We start from the raw sequence: 23,983 nt of genomic DNA on the forward strand, positions 1-23,983 counted from the left end.
ATTAAAGAAATAAAAAATAATATATTCATAAAAAAAGTTCACAGAAATGTGATGCATCATCTACCCTCATACACTTACACATTATTTGTATTTTAATTTTCTTTTTTTCTGTTTTGTGGTTTTAGGTTTTGTTGTGTTTTTCTTTTACTACTTTTGAACGTGTCTATACAGTTTTTATTAAATTTGATTTTGGTTTTAGTTATTTTAGTACAAGTTAAAATAAATTAAAATAATATTGCTAAATAAAATAAAAAGTTTATTTTAAGTTTAATGATTTTGGTTTTAGTTAAGTAAAACAACAAATGTTGAATATGCATGATGCTTTTGAATAGCTGATGTTAAATATGCCATATATGATATTGTAACATTATTAAATAAATAAATATTTGCGCTATCCCACTGTAAAAGTCATACTCTAAAACTAACTTTAAATTTATTATACACAGCATTTCAATTATTTTTACTTGCAGCTCATATTAAATATATAAAATAAAAAGAATAAATAAAAAAATGTATTTGCCACAATTATGTGTTTGTTTACACTAGCAAAATAATATTCATAAAAAAGCTCACAGAAATGTGATACACATCCAGACACAGAAAACAATAGTATAAAATAATAAAACCACACTATAATATAATTGCTAAAGCCTACTGACAATCTAGATGATATCATGTAATCTTTAACAGCTCATTAGTAAATGTACAATCTAAAAGCAAACATGAAACAGGGCAAAGAACTTTTATGAGCCGCAGTAAATGCAATAAATGTAGTCAGTGTGGATTTTCCCATTTCTGTGGGGAGAACTCCTCTTTGAACACATCTCCAAGAAGTTGTGGATAATTAGTTTCATTCCAGTTTTAATTGAATTTGTATTTGTGTCAGTGTGTTTTGTCATAGTTTTGAGTTATCAAAACGTATACTATGTCAGCTCAGATGATTTGTGATTATCTCACAGATAATCACATGTAAACATTACTTTAGCCTGATTCATTGAGGCAAAACTAAACGGGTGGATAAAACATCAGTGAATATTGACATTTGTCCTACACTCACTATAGATAACTCCTGATAGTCCTTTCTATGTTTAACCTTAGTTCCTCACATACTTGGTAAGCTAAAGGAATGTTTTAGGTTTAATAAACATTCCTATCTAACCATAGCACCTGTGATGTACTGCCAATTTACAAAGACTTCACTGAACTCTTCTTTCAGGCTATTAATCACAGCCTTACAATGGAAGTCTATGGGGCATTTCTGGCAGGGAATTGCCTTGTGACTGACACAAAAGCAGACTCTGATCACAAGCTCAATATTGGTCCAGTTATGCATTTGTGAAGTTTTCAACTTTGAGTTTATTCAAAAAAAGACTATTTGATATAAAATCAACATCCTTACAGAGCATTCCAAAGGTCCATTGTGCCATTATGAGTGTTAACATGAGACTAGTGTGATTGAATATCTTACTGAGCTCATCTGTTTAAGGTCACCCTCAATCTGTCTTGACAAAGCTGTCTTGATGCAATGCCGGTAAAGCTGGTAAACCCGGTACAAGTTTGACACAATATGCGCATGGGACAGAGGCTGTTTACATACAGTAAAATACACCCACAGGAAAACTAAACAATCTTTACATAGAAAAGTCTCCTAGTCGCACTTAAGATGACTCAATAGCTCAAACAATAAACTGAGATTTAAAGCAGAACTGAAGTGGATGGTGAACAGCAGCTTTAAAATGAAGTCACAAGTAGCTCATATGCACTATTTTGCAGGTCTTATAAAGCCAAATACATTATTTTCTTGTTATCTACCTATGTACTGAAAATGTTTCTCTCTTTCACAATGTTAGCATTAACTAAAATTGTAAAAATATTTTTGTCAATTGAAAGCTGAAATATATGTATTAGAAATGTTGAAATACAATTACCAACTAGTAAAAACCTTTAACAAAAAATTACAAAAAAAATTACAAAATGACATAAAATTACAAAAAAAAAAAATAATATTATATATATATATATATATATATATATATATATATATATATATATATATATATATATATATATATATATAGTAAAAAACTTTTACAAGAAAATTACAAAAAAAAATTACAAAATGACAAAATTACATATATAAAATCTGAAAATTTAAAAATAAAAGCTAATTCACAATATAAAAACATTTTAATAGTGTACAAATTATACTAAAAACAAAAACACAAAAAAAAAACACAACAACATAGTATTGCATTGCTCAATATCGCATTGCTAAATATTTTAACGCCACAGTCAGTCGCACTGAATCATCACCGCATGACTGATTGTGACATGCTGCAAAAAAAGATTTGACAGCTTTATGAGCCACTGATGATTATTAGTGAAATGTATTCACACTTTTGTGTTCCACATGACAAGAAAGAAATTAATAAGAGCTTGGAATGACATAAGGGTAAGTAAATGATACCAAATTTTAATTTCTGGATGAAATATTGCTTTAATTTTATTTTTATGTAGCATGTCTCTGAAATACTCGATGCAGAGTGATCAGAAACTTCAATGTGATTTATAAAGCAAACAATGTGTGTTACTGTACCTGCTGAATCTTGCGACTTGGAGACTTTAGCATCCTTGCTCTTCTTTGATTTCTGTACAGAAAAAATACAAATTCCTAACATTATTTATTTATTTTTTTAAATCATATGAAATAAAAGAACGTGGAAGGTAAAAGAAAGGAAGTGAAAGCGTTTTTTTGCTCATTCAGTATGTTCAGTGTGCATTTTCACTTCCTCATCTCTTACAGATTACATTACAGTAATGCATTTGCTGGTAATTTTTAATCATAGCTTACAACAAGCACATCACAAAGACCACTGCAATTCTATACCAGCAAGGAATCAATTTACTTTTGCAGTTTTAGCCTTGAAACGGCGCTCCTCCATGGCCTTCTGTAGCTTCTCCACCTCCTCTTTAGTCCCATTCAGCGTCACAAGGTCGTCTTCTTGAAAAGGATCTCCACACTGTTAAAAACAAACACAATAACAAGAACGTGAAAATTAAAATTACTGAAAATCAGGGCTTAAAAACGAAAAAAAAATCCATTCGGTTCACTCCGAGCAGAATCGATATTATAACGTTTCTGTTCTTGCGTTCCTCATTAAACAATACGTTCCGAGAACGGTTTTCTAGAAAAAATACCGGTTAATAACGTTATTTTATTACACGGTGCGATAGATAGATAGATAGATAGATAGATAGATAGATAGATAGATAGATAGATAGATAGATAGATAGATAGATAGATAGATAGATAGATAGATAGATAGATAGTGTGTGCCTTTTAATAACATGTTTGGCATTATGTTTACAAATGATTCAACCAAATTCCGTGTTCGTGTCATCTGAACTTCTTGTCTTTAAAACCGAAAGTAAACAAGTTCACCTGAAGGCCGTAACTAGGGTTTGAAAATTGAGGTCCGAAGTAAGGTTGAGAAACACCGCTTTAATTAATGTTTTTTTGATGACTTAACGTTGACTAAAGAGCATGAGACGTCTTCCTGCTGGCCAGTAACGGTAACGTTATTAGTCATAGTAGCCTATTTCATTCTGTAACAAACAGATTTGTATTATGCTATTGTTTTTGGTAGTGTTATACATTTCTTTCAGATATTAACGATGATCGCTGCGTTTGTCTTACCGATTGTGTTATCTTCCTGTCAGCAATTAAATTACAGATTGTCTAAAAGATTTTTTTTATGAATGTACAATGTTGCCGGATATTGCTACGAAAAACAAGCAATTACAAAAATAAAGAAAAAGATATCCGAAATAAGTTCAAATCTTGTGTTTTGTAAATAAGATTAATATATCAGTAACACTAACGTTCAACTTTCCACTTTATAAACGTCCCAAAGTGTCACAATAAATTGGAAAAATGAGTCAAAATACACGTATAATAGGTGGATCTGGCAACAAACGGAGGCTGCACACGCGCTCTCACTCAACGCGCTCTCAAGCCCCGTTCACTGCGCTACCTTCTCGCATCAACATGAATTGCAAACACTCATGTGATATGAGGTGGTTTAAACGGCTAAATAATCATTCAGAGAGCTTGGCATTTTATTTTTGAATATACAAAAATGACCGAGGTCCAGACCTCGGTGACCTCATAGCTGGCTACGGCATATTCCTTACCTAATATAGCCAATTATAGGCTATTTTCACTCAAACTCCAGATAGTTATGCTTTTACATTTAATGCATAAAAGCAAAAGAAAACGTAATGCATAATTTTAACTACAAGTTTTAATTAGGCTACAATAACTTAAACCTAAACATACCTTTGCACATGAAACAGCCAGGTGCTTGGTAACCTTAAGCTCGTCGCATCAGAAAGGGCTCTGCTTATGTCTGCTTCGCGGGCATTTTACGGTGTATGCGTCACCGTCGCATTTGCGCACACAATTTGAATTCATGTTTTTGGTCTGCCAAATTGATATAATAAAGAGAACGATAAAAATACCGTTATTAACCGGTTAATTTGGAATTTCTGTTTCCGTTTCTGTTCAGAACGATTAAAATTGATTTTGTTTTCGTTTTTGTTTTTGTTCCTGTTCAATGTCAATTGTTTTCGGTTTTCGTTTTCGTTCCTTGAACCGGTTCAGAGCCCTGCTGAAAATTTTAAATACTGTTAAATGGCTAGGTTTGGCAGAAAAAAAATACATAAAAATAAAAATAAAAAATTACAAATTAAATTAAATAAATAAAATAAAAACACAAAAACATGCATATATAATAAAAAAAAAACTATTGAAATAAAATACAATAATTAAAAAACAAATTATAAAAAATAAAATCACCTGCCAACTACACTTTATTGTCTATTTCAGGTAAGGTGCTTGCATTTAAGATTAAGGAATATAGTACAAATTATGACATAGTTATTGACTTCTGAGGCATGAGTAATCTTTACCCTTTACTTTCCTAAAATGTTGCTGGAGACTAAATTAGGTGTATTTGGTGTTTTTAGATGTCTAAAAGCTGTGGGGTTTAAATGCACATCAAATAAATCAAAAAACTTTTTTTTTAAATGCTTTATAGCTGACAATGAAATGAAAAGCTGCAATTAAAAAAAATCTATTTAAATCTGCAAAACAACAAACAGACCGTCTCCTCTTTGAACACATCTCTAAGAAGTTGTGGATAATTAGTTTCATTCCAGTTTTAATTGAATTTGTATTTGTGTCAGTGTGTTTTGTCATAGTTTTGAGTTATCAAAACGTATACTATGTCAGCTCAGATGATTTGTGATTATCTCACAGATAATCACATGTAAACATTACTTTAGTCTGATTCATTGAGGCAAAACGGGTGGATAAAACATCAGTGAATATTGACATTTGTCCTACACTAATAGATAACTCCTGATAGTCCTTTCTATGTTTAACCTTAGTTCCTCACATACCTGGTAAGTTAAAGGAATGTTTTAGGTTTAATAAACATTCCTATCTAACCATAGCACCTGTGATAGGCTGCCAATTAACAAAGACTTCACTGAACTCATCTTTCAGGTTATTAATCACACCCTTACAATGGAAGTCTATGGGGTAAGTTGCTTGCATTTAAAGATTAAGGAATAATGTACAAATTATGACATAATTATTGACTTCTGAGGCATGAGTAATCTCTACCCCTGGGCTCAAACTTTCCGAAAATGTTGCTGGAGACTAAATTAGGTGTATGATTCATTCAAAGTTTTTCTACTTACACATGGAAATATATTCATTACCAAGTCTCGGAGAGGAGAAAAATCGAAGGTTTTAGAACGGCTAAGCCTTTGTTATTATACAACAAAGGCACTGCATTACAAAACAGTAGGAATTACAGAGAGATCAAACCTGGCTTAAGAACTAGACTAAAACTAAATATTACAGCTTCATTTAACCTATAATTCTTTACACATGTCGAAACACAGAAAATTACAGTAAAACAAAATTCTCTCATGTTGAAGGTAAAAAAAAAAGAAAAAAAAAACATGGTTGTTGAAATAATTTTCACTCAGAAATGACAAAAAAAGGCAAGTAACGCATTAAATTAAATGTGAAATTTTAAGAAGAAAAACTGAAAAAGTATTTTCTTGGAAAACATACCCCAATAATCATTTTTTTTTACTATGTACATAGTAAAGTCATTAAGACTAAAACACAACGCAAGTATACTATTAGTTAAAATTACCAATTACCTAAAAAACTGCCTGAAAGCGAAATCCACAAACTGAAGAACTGTTAATATATCACAGAACAGGTCATAAAGCAGGTATGACAGCTTTGCCTAAAAAGCAGAAAGAATCTTGTACCGATGACTAAGTTAACTGAAAGCCAAACACACACACAATGACAAAGGCATTTAGCAACAGCTATTGTCTTGCACATGAGCAGCACTAGCACACACAAGAGCGCTAATCTCCCTCGCTCATCACGCACGGCCCACCGGCCCTCGGGCTCGCTACAGGTCGGTTGCTTTCTGTCTCCGCGTTCGTGTCGGGAAAAAACAAGGAGCTAATGCATCTGGAATCACATTTATCTGCAAAGCAGGCATCTGACGAAGAGTACAGGAGGTGGAGAGAGCAAACAGAGATTTGCTAAACAAACGGAATACTAAACAAACTATGCTAAATCTGGTTGAAGCTTTAACATGAAATCAAAATGGACATTTACTTTATCTATATAAATCACTGATCTTACTGTGCACAATTTCCTCAATGCACTTTATTGCAAATTATGTAATATTTTGGTCTGTTGTTTACAAAAAGTAATCATGTACTGCTAACATAGCTTTTTACTGAGCTTTTTTGAAGCTTGACAGTCCTTGTTCACATTTAAAATGCAAATGATTGAAATTAATGACTGGATGATGACAGGATTTTCATACAAGGTAGCAATTAACTAGAGTTAATATGAAATTAAAAAGGGCTATTTTCTTTCTTAATGCACATTCCTGACCTTATTGTGCACAAATTCCTCAATGCAAATTATCAAAATAAATGACTAGATGTTGATGCAAATGCAAAATAGCAACTATAATCAAGTCAATATGAAATCAAAACAGACACAATTTACAGTCTCTATGTCAAATACTACATATGGACTACTAAAGTAGCTATTTTTACAGAGTTTTTGTTTCGTTTTGATTTATTTAAAGCTTGACTGTCCTTATTCATATTTAAAATGACATTTTTATGCATGATAGCAACTATTAGTTACTCATTCCCGCATTCATGATCTTACTGTGCACAATTCCCTCGATGCACAATATTGCAAATGAATGTAAAGTTTTGGTCTGTTGTTTACAAAAAGTAAATATGTACTGCTAACATGGCTTTTTATTGAGCTTTTTTGAAGCTAGACAGTCCTTGTTTACATTTAAAATGCAAATGATTGAAATTAATGACTGGATGATGACAGAATTTTCATGCAAAGTAGCAATTAACTAGAGTTAATATGAAATAAAAAAGTGTAATTTTCTTTCTTAATGCACATTCCTGACCTTATTGTGAACAAATTCCTAAATTTTTTTCAACATTTCCTTGTTCACACTCAAAATGCAAATGATCAAAATAAATGACTAAATGATGACAAAATTTAAATTTTTACGCAAAATAGCAACTATAATCAAGTCAATATGAAATCAAAATGAACACAATTTACTATCTTTGTGCACAATCAGACCAGGAATGTGCATTGTGTTCTTAATGCGCATCACTGCATTACTGCAATAAAAACATTATTGTTCTGCTGTTTACACAAAGATACTACATATGGACTGCTAAAGTAGCTATTTTTACAGATTTACAGATGTTTATTATTTTATTTATTTATTGTTGTTTAAAGCTCGACATTTGGTTATTTATTAACAAAATAAATAACCAAATGATGACAAAATGGTCATTTTTTATGCATGACAGCAACTATTTGTTTAAAGTGCATATTGCAGGTTAAAAAAAAATTCGAGATAAACATATATTCGTGAATGAAAATACTATACGAACCGTTAATGCACTATTTGAAAATATTTTACAAGACCTAAGGGCACAAATTTAGAAGACAAAGTGACGGTTTCCTTGACCGCTCTCAAAAACAGCTTTTTTTTCCACACCGCGTCATATGACGTCACGAGAGGGAGTCGTTCGCCAAGCTCTGTTGCTATTCAGTAGGAGCAGTCGTGAGTTAGTGTGTTTTCAGTAGTTATTTTTAATTTCAATTGATCATCGTCATGGTAAATTATTGTGTTTATGGAGGCTGCACAAACTCCAGCCTGTCAGGACATCGTGTCCACGGGTTTACTTACAATAAAAAGAACGGTGCTATCTTCCGTATATGGGTGCGTTTGTGCGGATGAAGTGACTGGCCTATACTAATGCATCTGCTTCGAAAAACGCGTTCACTTTACTCTGGAGGATTATCATCCCGGCGATATGATGCAGTTCAACATGAGATGCTGAAGCAAGAACCAAGTGAGGCTCAGAGCCGGTGCAGTTCCTTCGGTGCACACAGCAGCTTCATCGGGTCCGCTGTCAGACTGTGGTTCGTCCGAAGCCGTCAGAGATGCAACTCGACGAAAACGTGAACTGCACCGTAAGTTTGTTTTTCTTCTCATAACTTCTCCTAAATACCAAATCCGTGAACATATTTATTTAAATAATGAGACAACGAGATGTGTATAAGTTTTTGTAAAGCACCGTAGCTAGCTTGTAAGCATGCAATATCATTTTAAGAACCGTGTAAAAACGGTAGGAGAAGGCATTACTGGTCAGTTATCCTCAGTTTGTTAATATTATAATCATCAAGTCTAGTTACAGCTTGGTCACATTGTTTGCACAGCTAATTTGTAATTTATTGTCATGTGTTGTGTTTATAGGGCTTTGGGAGACATTGCAAGACATGAGGCTGTGTGAAGATCTGAAGCAGTGGAGCCAGCTGTTATTAACCTTCTCTAATGTCACACATTAGTGTGATACCCACACTGAAAATATTTTTCTTTCAGTAGTATATGTTTTGTACATCTACATGTATATATTAACAGTTGCAATGTTGTGTTTTAAGTTGGGTATTAACAGTAGCCTACTATGAAATAATATTTATGATTTATTGCTGTATAAATGAAACTGAATTGAATTAGCCCCAAATGCAGATCTGCTTGATATATATGTTGTACACTTCATATAAAAAATGTATACAGTAAGACAATTTGTGATTGTTTATTTTTTATTGTTTGTCACCAAAATGGGGCCATTCAAAACCTTTATAAAGTAATCCTTCCTCTGTAAACTGTCTAATAGCTGACACAACACATGCAGGTAAGGGCTTCCTGATGAATACCAGCAGACAACTTGACTGTATGCTGTCAATATTAATTGTCTTATACCAATGGCATCAAAACGTTTTACTGTACATGTATTTGTGACCTAAATATAGTCAAACTGTAATTGAGATTAAATTTTACTGTTTATTTGTACGTACAAGTATTTAGCTCAGAGTAATAAATTATCTCTAACGTTACCATAAACTTACTCATGTCTGCTGGCCTGGAGATGCATTTAAGCTGTATGTAGAACCTATTTTGATTTCAGACAGCAAGCCTCAAAGCCTGGGTGCAGAGTCAGAGACAGCACATCAAGTTTGGGGGCATTTCCCATATAAGCATATAATAAAACAAAAAGGTGTTTATCTCTCTCTCTCTATCTCGCGCGCGCGCGGTAATAAAACCCCGCTATATCACGTAACTTTTGCGTCGGATATTAATGAGTATGACACGCTTGATCAACGATCATTCGTTTGTGTTACTGGTAAGTAGAATTCAATACTTCTAGATGACAAATGCTATGATTTTGCCCGATTAGATATCGTCAGCTAACACTGATCTCTCACAGACACCTGCCCTGTTCTCCTCACTCCACAACTTAATTTGTCTCCTCTGATCGTTGTTCTGTTTAATCCTGGCATGTCCCTGCTCTCTTGGCCACATAGCAGGATCGTATTTGTGTGTGTGGTTCGTCATACAAGTGTAAATAAACATTTTAAACGTTCTCTGCGTCCGAACAGTCATTGCGATCCATTGTTTTCCTATGGTTTACATTGACCGCTCTCCCTCTCGTTACGTCACTACCGGTTTGCCAGTTTTTCAGATGCGGAAGTAAAATTCTCTCACAAAAACGTCTCTAGAAGCCTTAATAGCGTATTTTGAAGTATATTTTAAAGAAAATCTGGTTCCTACATTATTTTTCTATTCATCAATTCACCGGAGTCTCTAACCTGCAATATGCACTTTAAAACTGAACCAATTAGTAACTAATTCCTACATTCCCTATCATATAGTACACAATTTCCTCAATGAACATTACAAATTATAAGTGTTTTTTGTAAAAAAAAAAAAAAAAAAGTGCAATTTTGGCCAGTTGTTTAAAAAGCTAGATATGTTTAGCTTTATGTTATTTTTGAAGCTTGACAGTCCTTATTCACATTCAAAATGCAAATAATCAAACTAAGTGACTAAATGACAGAATATTCATTTTTATGCAGACGACAACTATTTGAACGAATTAGTAGCTAATTCCCACATTTATGATATTACTGTGCACAATTTCCTTATTGAACAATATTCCAAATTACATTTTTTGCAATGTTATGTACACAAAGCTACTATATAAATGGACTGCTAAAGTCCAGTTGAAGCTTGTTGAAGTTTGACCTTATTCACATCAAAATGCAAACAATAAAAGAACTGACCTAATTATGTCAGAATTAGCAAGTATTTGTTTACTAATTTAAATCCCTAAATCCCTGCCTTTATGTATGAAAGTCATTCAGGTCTGCTAAAACTGCTTTAGTCAACCATAAACATGAACAGAACAGGTTACAGAACTGGTTAGGCATTATGGTATTGATGAAATGTCATGCTCAACAACAATACAATTCTCTTGAGATAAGAGTGTTAAAAGCAAAAGAGGTGTGAATTACAGCGTGAACTGGACCAACCGTATTTCACCTCCTCAAGCTCCTCCTCCCCTTCTGTCATGGGGAGTGTTACCGAGCAGCCAAGCCCCAGAGACTCGGGAGGACCGTGCTTTCACAGCGAACTCATAACAGCGATAGCCGGCTCACAGCCAGAGCAGTTTCTCTCTCTCTCTCTCTCTCTCTCAGAAAGGCACTGATAGTAAACGCTCGGCAGGGGATTGCTGCTTATGAAGGAGCTTTTTAGACAGAGGTCATGTGGATGTCAGCATATTTGTGAATATTTAAACCCATTTACAGAAGTGGAAACGGCTTGAGCTGAAAGGTAGGCACACTTTGACTCATAGATTTATTGGACTGTGTCTAATGCACTTGATGTTTATGTTTGAGAAATCCAAAACATGTGTAGGGGAGAGCCTGTAAGGAGGTTTCATTTAGCTTTTTAACTATATTAAAAGTCAAATCTATCATGTATAAAGAATGCTTATACACTATTAGTAGACATACAATCGAGGAAAAAAAAAAGAAACATCTTTCACCTTCATCAGCACAATGGTAGCGATACCAATTTTGCTCTTGAAGCCTGTGGTTTGACTGTACAATTATTATGTTAGCAGGTGCTTTATAAGTTCACATGCTACCTAACAACTACTGAGACACGTCGAAAATCAATCATCTTTCTCAGTTCCATTCGGTACAAAACAACAAAATGGCACTGAGATTGTGTTATCAATGAAAGCATATGTGCTAAAGTTCAGGAAGCTTTCTATTCAAAGTGATTAATATACAGTATTGTGATTAATACTTAACGCTGGAATGAGTTTAAAGTTCATGTGCTTTTTTATCGCTTCCTTAATCAATCAATATTCAAGACTTGAGACAAACTCATTAATAAACCTTCCTAGATTACACAATTTTTAGAGATTCTTTTTAGAGATTTGCTGATGTTACACTGTTTCACGATGCCATAGAAGAACCTTTTTGTCTGAATGGTTCCATAAAGAACCTTTAACATCCGAAGGACCTTTCTTTTTCATTAAAATTAAACATTCTTTGTGGTGAAAGAAGGTTCTTCAGATTATAAAGAGGTAATAAAGAGATGGTTCTTTAAAGAATCTTTGACTGAATGGTTCTTCTATGGCATCGTTGTGAAGAACCTTTTAAAGCACCTTAATTTTTAAGAATGTACACCTGCATTCAATTTACTGAACAAAAATTATAGAATTAAAAAAAAAAAAAAAAAAACTTAATTTGTGCACATATTTCAAACCTGCAGTAAGGGTCTATTAGATCAGTGGTTCTCAATCCTGGTCCTGGGGGACCCCTGCTCTGCACATTTTGCATGTCTCCCTTATTTAACACACCTGACTGAGATCAGCTCATTAGGAGAGAGATCCATGAACTGAACTAACAAGCTGAAGATCTCAATCAGGTGTGTTAAATAAGAGAGACATGCAAAATGTGCAGAGCAGGGGTCCCCCAGGACCAGGATTGAGAACCACTGTATTAGATCACTAGTGTCTTTCTTACTGTATTTTACATAATTATTTTATTAAAAAATCAATTTGTATCCCATTACAGTAGAAATACAGCTGCCTTTGTGCTTTCCCAAATCTTCACATATGAGCTCATGTCAAAAACAGCATTGGTCATGTGAAAACATGAAAATGTATTGCAACTGTGCTCATTACTGTATATATTTTAAAGGTCGTTTTAGAGAACCGCTCGATGTAAACTTTTCCACTGAAGTAGAAGTTGCACAAGTTTTCTTTAGTAATTGGTTTGTTGGCCATTGCCTTAAACCAGGGATCCTCAAATCTGGCCCACGAGATCCATTTAACCCTAATCAAACACACCTGAGCATGCCAATCAAGATCTTCCGGATCATTAGAGAATCACAGGTAGGTGAGCTTGATCAGGGTTGGAGCTAAACTCCGCAGGGCATTTGCTCTCCAGGGTAAAATGGAACCCTGCCTTAAACCATTTATGATAATGCAATTCCTATTAAAGTTATTAAACAGTCAAACTCAGTTCCTGGAGGGCCACAGCCCTGCTCAGTTTAGATTCAACCCTCATTAACCACACCTGATCCAGTTAATCAAGTCATTTAGGCTAGTTTGACAACATGCAATGTGTGATAAAGCAGGGTTGGAACTAAAATGTACAGGCCTGCGGCCCTCCGGGACCATAGTTTAACACCCCTGGTATAAAAGAACAACAGCAGTCAATACAGTTTAATACAGCCGTAGACATAGATTATCATTAATTATGTTGATGCAAACATACATCAACATCACTATATGCTAAAATTTTGGTCAAGAAGAGATATCTAGAGGTCTTTAATAATGCAAAATGTTGGCAACTTGTGTTCTCATTTTAACAACTGATCTACTAAACAGGGTGTTGATGATGAGTTTCTGCAGAAGTACATGTGCTTCGTGCTAAAAGCATTACCCAAAACCACAGCATCCTCTCATATTGATCTATGTGAGGCATGCAAGGATATCTGCAAACCTTGCAACACTTGCATCACATGTAACCAAGGAACTGATGTGAACCACAAGTTGCTACTTTATATATAGAAAGCATCCTATATAAAAGGAACCTTATAAGCAACTTATTTGAAACACTCTGCATAGGGATGACTCACGGTAATTATAGACAACTAAAACCTTAAAAAATGTTTTTGCTAAAATTATTTTATAATAAAATAACCAAAACTAAATTAACTAAACTAAAAACATATATGTTAATATGCATTACCAACTATAGCAATATCTCAATGATAATAAAATAATACAGTAAGCGTAAATATACATAGAAAAATAATTTGTTAAATCATTTATTTTTTATTAAATATTAAGCCAACCACATTTCACAGTGACAATGAATCTTTAGTAAAACTCAGTCACACCTTCTTAAGAGACATACAGTGCTGTCATCCAAAAGTAGCTCTTAAAATCCCATTGCACCATTTTTACAATCCTCTGGATTGCTTTAAAACTAGATATGATTTGATAGCGATCTTAAACTTGAGCTAACGTGTAACTAACAGCTCACACACTGTACACATTACGTTAGGCTAATAGAACGGTGTGTGCTTTTCATTCTTTAAGGTGACAATGTCAGCGTGTTTTCTAAACCACTGAGGGTTCATTAAATGACTTAAAACTGATCTCCAAAGCTCATTTGTGTCCAGCAACTGGGACCTCCAGCAGCGAACACAGCTCTCTAGGGTGCTATTAAAAGGAAACCCGAGGGTTGCTGGGCTTAGAAAAGAGTGCCACAACAGAGTTAGAGCCAGGTTGGGGAAAAAAAAATGTTTGTACCCTTCTAGAAATGTGAAGACAATCGGCGTTACTGTCAAAGGGGGCCACACCATTATGCGTCATTATGAGAAAGGAAAAAATACTCCTGAGTAATGGAGACACCCACTGAAAAATGTTTATCCAACCCATGTATGTAATGATATGATTACTTCTGCCCATGACTTCACAACACAGCTGAGATGGAGCCACCCAAAACATGTGCTCTAAAACTGCTCTGGAGTGACATGATTCACCTTCAGAAGCTAGATTAGGCAAATTTGTTCATTATTTAAACATGGAATAATTATAGTTCAAACATCAAAATGTTTACTTGCTTAAAATGAATTAAGCTAACATAAAATAACAATCAACAAAATCTTAACAGTACTCAGAAATACTGGTTAATGTTAATTTCAAAGTACAGTAACATTTCAAATTGTACAAATTACCATAATACAATGCATTTTAAATGAACGTTTAACTAACAAATTAACATTAGCATAGATTATTAAATTCTGTTGTTTCTTACTTGTCTGTGATTTCTGTTAACATTTATTATAAAGTGTTACACTTTATGTCTAATGATTCTGTGATACTTTACCACAGAAAATAACTGTGGAAAAGTCTGTATTTGTTTAAAGCACAAAAATAAAAAGAATTGAATTCTTTTCATTCATCAAGGATGCTTCCAATTAATCAAACGCGCTAGTTAAGATATTTATAATGTATAAAAGATTTCTATTTCAAATAAATGCTGTTCTTTTGAACTTTCTATTTATCGAAAAAAAAAATGTGAAAAATGGTTGTGTATCAAGGTTTCCTTATAAATATGAAGCAGCAAAACTATTTTTACAATTGATAATAATAATGCAATGCTTCTTGAGCAGTAAATTGGCATATTAGAATAAACTCTGAAGGATCATGTGACACTAAAGACTGGAATAATGATGCCAAAAATCTGCTTTGATCACAACAATAAATTTAATTTAACAATATATCCACATAGGACACAGTTCTTTGAAATTGTAATAAAATTGAAATTGCATTTTACAATATTACTGTTTTTACTGTATTTTTATTCAAATAAATGCAGCCTTGGCGAACAGAAGAGACTGCTTTCACTTTTTTATCAACATGATTTATGAAACAGTTCTGTGCTTCAGTGCTTATTTAATGATTAACAGAAAGGAAGATGTATATTTGAGCACTTCCCCAAGTGCCTCTCTGATCATTTTGTTCTTCTGCTCTGTTTCAGGAGGTCTATAGCTGCTTTTCAGATGCTGGACTATTATGGTCCAGCTTGAGAACACCAAGTGCAGTTTTCTCTTCTGCCTTGGAATCTGCATTCTGATATGTTCCGCCATTTACCTGAAAGCCAACCTATCCAACACTCCTCTTCCATCAACTAACTTGGCTGCTAACAGCAGCCAAACCACACCAGCCCCTAAAAACTGTGACATTCTTCAACCCGCAACTCCCTGGTTCAAATGGCAGCGAACAGACAGTAAAAAAATCAGCTATGAGACTAAATCAGATGCAAACTGCACTCTTTTGCAGTCAGATCTGCACTTTATTATGGCGCCGCTGAGCAAAGAAGAAAAAGACTTCCCTTTGGCTTTCATAATCACCATACACAAAGAACTAGAAGCATTTGTACGGCTACTGAGAGCCATTTATGCACCACAGAACGTCTACTGCATTCACATAGATGCTAAAGCGCCACAAGAATATAAGACGAGCGTCAGAAACCTATCTAGGTGCTTCCCGAACGTCTTTGTGGCGTCCGTCAACGAAAAGGTGACCTACGCTGGGTTTTCCCGTCTGCAGGCTGACATCAACTGCATGAAGGACCTGGTGAAGTCTCCTACAAAATGGAAGAGAGTTATAAATCTGTGCGGCCAGGACTTCCCAATTCAGACCAACCTGGAGCTGGTCAGGTACATGCAAGAACCCAAATGGAAAAACAGGAACATGACGCCGGGAATCAAACAGCCACCGACTATGAAGCACAGAACTGAATTTCAGTATGAGGAGGTAAAAGGCACTCATGTCGCACCAAAAGGCAAGGGTCAAAAGAAGGGACCACCTCCTCACAACCTGACAATTTACTTTGGGACTGCTTATTACTCCTTGACGAGACCGTTTGTGGAGTTTGTCCTCAAAGACAAGGTGGCCAATGACTTGCTGGAGTGGTCTAGAGACACCTTCAGCCCTGATGAGCATTACTGGGTGACGCTAAACCACATGAAGGGTAAGTCAGAATGCAAGAAGCATGATTATCTTAGCTATATTAGCTTTTGAATGCAATGTTGACTCGGTGTTAGTTCTAGTCAGAGATTACGCAAGATAACAGCAATACTGATGACAGAAAACTGCTTATAAATATGTGATCTCTCCCAATCACAAAATTGGTCTTGCATGTTTACTCAGAAGCACCTGGCAGTTACGTAGAAGGTGAATGGGAAGGTAACGTTCGTGCAATCAAATGGAGGGACCAAGAAGGGAAAGTACACCAGGGCTGTAAAGGTACAAGACCGGCTAGCGAACACTTTTAACACTGACATTACTGCACTTATCAGACGGTTTTATCCAAAGCAATTTGTCACAGAACGAACAATATTTCTAGTGCACAATGCCAAATTTATTCAGAATAATTTATGCAGGTTTTATAAAGATAAATGTAATACTTTACCTTTTTTAGTCACCAAGTAAAGAAAATTAAGAAATAAATTAAATGAAAAAATACATCAATATGTTCTCTAAAAGTAAAGTCTTGTATTTGCAATGCTGCAAAGTTTGAAAATACAACTTCCAACAGATAAACATAACTTTTCGATATCAATTTTAGTTTGCTTTTAGGTTGAAAAATCTGCTTCTAAGCACTAATATAAAATTACAACTCCTTCAGATGCAAAAAAAAGTGATGTTCTTTCTCAGTATTTCTGGCTTGTTTTCCAGTGTCAATGTATCATTTTATTTTGCCACAGATTACAATTTTATTTGTATTTCTCAAAATCTCAAAAAACTCAAACCAAGGCACTCGAAAAACTGAAAAAATTATTCACATTTCAGGGTGATGAAGGCAAGTAAGCCGCAACGCGTTGGTGCACGTTTGCTGTTTTAGATTAAAACCATGTGAATAAAAGGCCTTTTTATTTTTTCACAAGTTTTTTTGAGTGCCTTGGATTGATGAGTTTAAGGACATAATAGAATCCCGTAACGAAAGAGCACCGATTTATAGATTTTGCACCCCAGCAGCATATTTTGCATACTTTTGGATACATTAAATAAGTTGTTTTATAAGAAATTTATAAAAAATGAACACAAACAAGGACAAAAAAATCTGCTACTGGGCTGAGAAAAAAAATAAACTTAATTCAATACAAAAAAGTTTTCACACCTCACAGACCTTTTTTTTCTTGTTTTAAATTGAAACTAAGTATAAACATTTTCTCAGAAATCAAGATAGAATATGTTCAGTTTGCGTGTCTTAATTTAAGGCCGTTTAGATGATTGTATTGGAAACCAAACCAAAAATATAATGCATTGCAACATTTAATGCAACAACTTTATGAATTGAAGACATCCTTCTCCAATTTAAAAGCTTTTTAGTCCTTAATTTGAGAACGGGCGAATTCAAACATTGTAAGACCCACAGAAACCCCGAAAAAAGCTAGATATTAAGACAGAGCCATTTAAGGCTTTTGCGCAGTCATCATAACATCACAGCTTGCCAACAACAGTCTGTATTATCATGTAAACATAGGATTGCAATCCAGTGTCTATGGGTATTAAACCTGCTGTGTTTGTTTCTACAGGACAATACGTGAGGGATATTTGTGTTTACGGGATTGACGATTTACCGTGGCTTATCAAAACAGAAAGCATGTTTGCGAATAAATTTGAGACCGCAAGCTTTCCAGAAGCCCTGGATTGTCTGGAACTGTGGCATCGGCATAAAGTTCTCCAGCAGGCTACGGTTCCCATTCAACTATCATGGCATCTCACCACAGAGGTCTAAGTCATGAACAGCACTGTCATTTCAAAACCAGGGGACTATTTCTAAACAAACATCACCGAAAAGTCAAGGACAGGGAAATTCACTCCGTTTACAGGCTTCTGCATGCACTCAAAACTCTACATCATGTGTATCACTAAATGATCTGTAATATCAGCAAACACTCGCTCCTCTTGACGTCAAAGTACCATCTCTCATGGACACTGCAGACATTAAGGAAGGATAAACAGAAACCTCACTGGAACATTTTCTGCTTTACGGTGCAAATTTATTGCGTCAATATTCACGTCGCATGACAGCGCAGCTTGTGATGTGTAAATGCTGAAAACATGTGAACAATGACTGTTATGTGAGTTATGAGTAATATTACTGTTGTACTGTTAATAGTAATGGTTATTTATATTTATTTTTATTTATTAACTGCATAATGCACTGTTTAAGGTAAATAAAAAAAATACATGGCCAGATCAAAGTACAACAAAAACGTTTACTACAATTTGTCATAGAATTATTTAAAAATTCTGAACTACAACTATATATAGAAAGAAAATGATAAAAAGTATATGAAGTAAAATAAACTTTAAAAACAAAAAAATTGATAGATAAATATTGTGATTTTCTTTTTTACTTGCATAGCCAATCCTTACTCCCAAGTTTAGTGAGCATCATTATGGCATGTCTCTGTAATACTATCATAATGTAAACCGCATATTTTCAATATGTAAATTTTCATGCAAATTATGTAAACATGAAAATCTGCTCAATTTTGATCTCAACACTGTTCACAGTGTTTAGACTTCATGCTTAATTTTCAGCGCTGTGATTTGTATTGAATCGTTGAAACCCCATCCGAACATATCAAGCACTTTCATCTCCATTGTGGTTTTAATAAATAAGCCTCTTTTACTTGGATAGAAAAAATTATTTCCTAACAACATATAAAAATTATCTGATTCTAACAGAGGGACATATTATAGCCATAAACATTTACATCATGACCACTAATAGACATTTAGTCAAACATATCACCACAAAGAGGTAGGGTATAACTGGCATCCATGTGTCAAAGTTATTTTTTTTTTTTTTGTAATGTTTAAAATGTAATAAATATATTTTAATATTTATTTTGGCTCATGGTCCTAGATCAAGTTTGATTTTTGGCCCTTCGTTTTATATGGTTTGGGCACCTTTGCTCTAAGCAATGCTTTTCAAAAAGAAAAAAAAAAAAGTCTCATATGTGACCCTGGACCACAAAACCAGTCTTAAGTCGCTGGGGTATATTTTTAGCAATAGCCAAAAATACTTTGTATGGGTCAAAATTATTGATTTTTCTTTTATGCCAAAAATCATTCGAAAATTATATAAAGGCCATGTTCCATGAAGATTTTTTGTAAAATTCCTACTGTAAATATATCAAAATGTAATTTTTGATTAGTTATATGCATTGTTAAGAACTTAATTTGGACAACTTTAAAGGTGATTTTCTCAGGATTTTGATATTTTTGCACCCTCAGATTCCAGATTTTCAAATAGATGTATCTCGGCCAAACACTGTCCTATCCAAATAAACCATACATCAATAGAAAGCTTATTTATTGATCTTTCATATGATGTATACATCTCAGTTTTGTAAAATTTAACCTTATGACTGGTTTTGTGGTCCAGGGTCACATTTATGGTCAGCTTTCCCTTCCCTGGTGTTAACGACAGAAAGAAAAATGCCTATTCAAAACCTAGACGCGTGTAACACAATACATAACCACGGGTTATGATTAACAACACCAAGAATAGTTAAAAATTTGCTTGGAAATGAATAGCCATTATACTATATTCAAATATTACTGAATGTTTGTCCAAGCACAGCATGCCACGCTGTGATCTGACTTGTTTATGCCGGTTGGAGAAGAGATAGACTGCAGGAAGCATTTTCCCTATTTCCACCTTAATGCTCAGATTAATTGAGACAAATGCCACAGAGAAAAGCAGGCTAGCTGAGCCTAAAACCAATTAGACCGAGACTGGGGACTGGGAGGTTAATGATTCACTACTGAGAGTGAAAGACAAGTTGCACTCATTAGCCACGGTCCAACTCTGTCCAATCGCAAACACACTAGAGAAGGTGACAAATCACCTGGACAAAGAAAAACACAACCAGAGCTGCTGACTGCTTAACTCTGAGCTTATCTGCACCTGGGATGATAACTCATTATCCACATCCGCATTTGAAACTGACAAACTAGATATTTGTGAGTCAGTGATTAGTGGGTGCAAGTTAGAAAACCAACACATTTCTGTGATAAAGCAACTCAAAGTGTGCTATACCATAAATACAGTTAAACTGGTTAACTTTCCAAACAGCTTTCATATAGAAATCTGACTGTTAAACTTTAGTTGCATTAACATCAAAAGTTTGGAAGAATTAGGATTTTTTTGTTTTTTTTTATCTTTTTATGTTATGAAGTCTCTTCTGCTCACCAAGGCTACATTTATTTGATCAAAATACAGCAAAAGCTAATATTGTGAAATATTTTTACAATTCAAAATAGCTTGTTTCTATTTTTAAATATTTTAAAATATAATTTATTTCTGTAATGCAAAGCTGAATTTTTAGCATCATTACTCCAGTGTTCAGTGTCACATGATCCTTCAGAGATCATTCTTATATGCTGATTTGCTCCTTGATCATTATTATTATTACTGAAGCCCAAATACTGCTTAATTTTTCTGGAAACAGTGATTCATACTTTGACGAAAAGCAAGGTTCAAAAAAATAAGTAAAAAAAAAACACTATTTACATGTATTTGAAACAGAATGATTTCTGAAGGATCAAGTGACTGAGGAATAGAGTAATGGCTACTAAATAATTCAGCTTTGCATCAGAGGAATAAATTATATTTTACAGTATAACCACATAGAAAACAATTATTTTAAATTGCAATAATATTTCACAATATTCCTGTATTTGTTTATCAAATAAAAGCAGACTTGGTGAGCAGAACAGACTTCTTTCAAAAACATTTTTGAAAATCCTAATGATTATTATTATTAGGAATAAAACTAGCAGCATTTTTCAGGCTGTGAACGTGCATTAGCGCAAACAAATAGATAAAAGATCCACTAAAAACTAATAATGTAAAGCAGGCCTACAAACAAAACCTTTATGAAAAGCCATAAGCCTTTATGAAAAACTGAACGCTGAATAAAAACACACTAAGGTCTATTGTAAACCATTATCACTGACCTTTGATTGATATTTAACTAAGATAATTCACGAGGACAATTTTTATAAAGTAAACAAAGACTTAAACGCAGCTTATGCCGCTGGTTATTTATGGTCTAAGATTTCAGGAACATTATTAACATACAGCTGTTTTAATAAAGCACCTACGCAAAGACAATTGGAAAAGATGAGAGCGTTAACAGAAACATTGCTTTTTACATACCTTGTGGCAGATTTCGGTCTTCACCTCTTTGAGCGCTCGTTCCGAGAAAACGCACCCACAGGTCTGCAGGTATAAAAACCTCAAGACAGACGAAAAAAAAAAAAAAAAACGCTGTGATTACTACCACAAAAACCATCTCATACAAACAGGAAAATCTCAGTTTGACTATTGATTTAACATGCTCAGTGTGGAAAAATGAACACATACTTTCCACTTGGTAGCTTTACACTTCAAATGAGTATCTATAGGTTTTTTTTTGTATGTCTAATTGTCTATGTATCAAATTATGTTCATAACAACCGTTTTAACATTTTTACTGCATTAGACTACATATGAGAATAAATTTTTTTTTTAATTTACATCAAAATACAGCAACCACTTCAATGACACATTACATGTCTGAACATTATTAGATAAAAATGTGTTTGTAAATGCTGAAATTAACATCAATTAATGTAGTTAACTAATATTAACAACTTAAACCTTATTACAGAGAAAATCTCTCGCAGAATGATATTTTCAAAATAATCAAAATGTTTTAACAATACGTTTATTTCATTTATTAATCTTAATTTCTACATATATTGATACATTTATCGTTTCAAGTTGTATAAATTAATATTGATTAATGTATTATGATGAACCAACACATATATGACCCTGGACCACAAAACCAGTCATAAGTTAAAATTTTACAAAAATGAGATTTATACATCATATGACAGCTCAATAAATAAGCTTTCTATTGATGTATGGTTTGTTAGGATAGGACAATATTTGACCAAGATACATCTATTTGAAAATCAGGAATCTGAGGGTGCAAAAAAATCAAAATACCCAGAAAATCACCTTTAAAGTTGTCCAAATTAGGTTCTTAACAATGCATATTACAAATCAAAAATTACATTTTGATATATTTACAGTAGGAATTTTACAAAAAATCTTCATGGAACATGATCTTTACTTAATTTCCTAATGATTTTTGGCATAAAAGAAAACTCTAAAATTTTGACCCATGCAATGTATTTTTGGCTATTGCTACAAATATACCCCAGCGACTTAAGACTGGTTTTGTGGTCCAGGGTCACATATTAACAATGACTATTAGTTTATGTATTAGAAAATTATATTGAGAAAATACACCCAAACTACCACCAATTTTCCTGTCTAAAACTTTATTTACATTTTTAATTATTTTAAAGCCAAAGCATTTAATTTGTGCACCAATAGTATTGCTTTGTTTTTAAAACAGTTTCCTGAACACTCACAATGTATATCATTGATCTTATAACAATGACTTTCATTAAATCCACCAACGATTAGCTTTCTTAAAGTTGATTTTGTACGCTACACTGAGAATCAAAGCATGATTCAGTTGTGCTCAAAAGCAGGTCATGAGCTGAACGGCTGTGGACTTACTTGTGTTTTCCGTTCATCTCCAAACCAACCACAGGACAGATGAACATAGCACAGTGCATGTCTTCATAACAGTCTCCTTTAATGTTGTGCCTCTCGCCCTCCCATGCTGGGTTATCCGTCAGATTCAGTTCCTTCACATCCTGTCAAACACACCAGCGTTATTAGGGTTAACTAAAACCATAAAATAAAACAAACATTTCTCATTGCACAACTTGGTGTGCTAAAATAGATAAAACTAAAACTAAAAATGAATAAAAACTATTGTCAAGCAAATTATGACTTAAAGTTACTTTTATTCAGTCGTATTTATTTATTTTTTTACCGGAAATGACACAGGCTTCTCCCAAAAGATAATAAGGTGATGTACAAGAGGCATCATTGTGGAAAAAAATATTTCTCAGCTTTTATTTACATTTGAACAAAAAGTGGCATGTCCAAAATTATTCACACCCTTTGCAAACTGTCACAGTCTATGGGAAAATCCAAAATTCTATACCATTCCAAATAGTCCAAGTTGTTCTAAAGCATCCAAATTACCCTGATTCATTGGGAACAGCTGTTTTAATCAACAGGTGAAAAACAGAAGCTCTCTGCTGTTGGTTAGTGGCTGGGTCCAAATTCAGGGTCTACATCCTTTGGAGGACTCATTTGAAGGATGTTACGTCACAGCGCCGTGACGAAGGCTGTCCAAATTCGTAGGATCCTTCAAATGCGGCCCACAAATACGTCCTCCTTTTCCCCGAATTGGAAGGATGGGTCTGGTGGATCCTTTCCCGTCCTACCTAT

The 23,983-nt window shown here is 34.0% G+C and overlaps 2 protein-coding genes across 2 annotated transcripts in view; one reads left to right on the top strand and one right to left on the bottom strand.

Moving 5' to 3' along the window:
- Positions 1 to 2,202: 2,202 nt before the first annotated feature.
- LOC141347615 (replication termination factor 2-like) overlaps positions 2,203 to 23,983 on the bottom strand; it is a 28,141-nt gene continuing 6,360 nt past the window's right edge. The window contains exons 4-8 of the mRNA XM_073852603.1: positions 23,198 to 23,337; positions 21,779 to 21,857; positions 2,907 to 3,020; positions 2,597 to 2,648; positions 2,203 to 2,207 (exon numbers count right to left, since the gene is read on the bottom strand). Coding sequence (XP_073708704.1) covers positions 2,203 to 2,207; positions 2,597 to 2,648; positions 2,907 to 3,020; positions 21,779 to 21,857; positions 23,198 to 23,337 — 390 coding nt within the window. The remainder of the gene's footprint in view (positions 2,208 to 2,596; positions 2,649 to 2,906; positions 3,021 to 21,778; positions 21,858 to 23,197; positions 23,338 to 23,983) is intronic.
- Positions 10,973 to 19,369, top strand: LOC141347324 (beta-1,3-galactosyl-O-glycosyl-glycoprotein beta-1,6-N-acetylglucosaminyltransferase 7-like). The gene is made up of 4 exons (XM_073852331.1): positions 10,973 to 11,333; positions 15,572 to 16,567; positions 16,747 to 16,842; positions 18,135 to 19,369. The coding sequence occupies exons 2-4, from the start codon at positions 15,607 to 15,609 to the stop codon at positions 18,335 to 18,337; spliced, it is 1,260 nt and encodes a 419-aa protein (XP_073708432.1). The 5' UTR covers positions 10,973 to 11,333; positions 15,572 to 15,606; the 3' UTR covers positions 18,338 to 19,369.

This window comes from Garra rufa, chromosome 12 (assembly GCF_049309525.1).
Source record: "Garra rufa chromosome 12, GarRuf1.0, whole genome shotgun sequence".
NCBI classification, from domain to species: Eukaryota; Metazoa; Chordata; class Actinopteri; order Cypriniformes; family Cyprinidae; genus Garra; species Garra rufa.

Excerpts from the sequence above, each read along its gene's own strand:
- LOC141347324 (XM_073852331.1), top strand. The coding sequence starts at position 15,607 with ATGGTCCAGCTTGAGAACACCAAGTGCAGTTTTCTCTTCTGCCTTGGA. Across the intron at positions 16,568-16,746 it reads GACGCTAAACCACATGAAGG|AAGCACCTGGCAGTTACGTA; the intron begins GTAAGTCAGAAT and ends ATGTTTACTCAG. Across the intron at positions 16,843-18,134 it reads AGTACACCAGGGCTGTAAAG|GACAATACGTGAGGGATATT; the intron begins GTACAAGACCGG and ends TTGTTTCTACAG.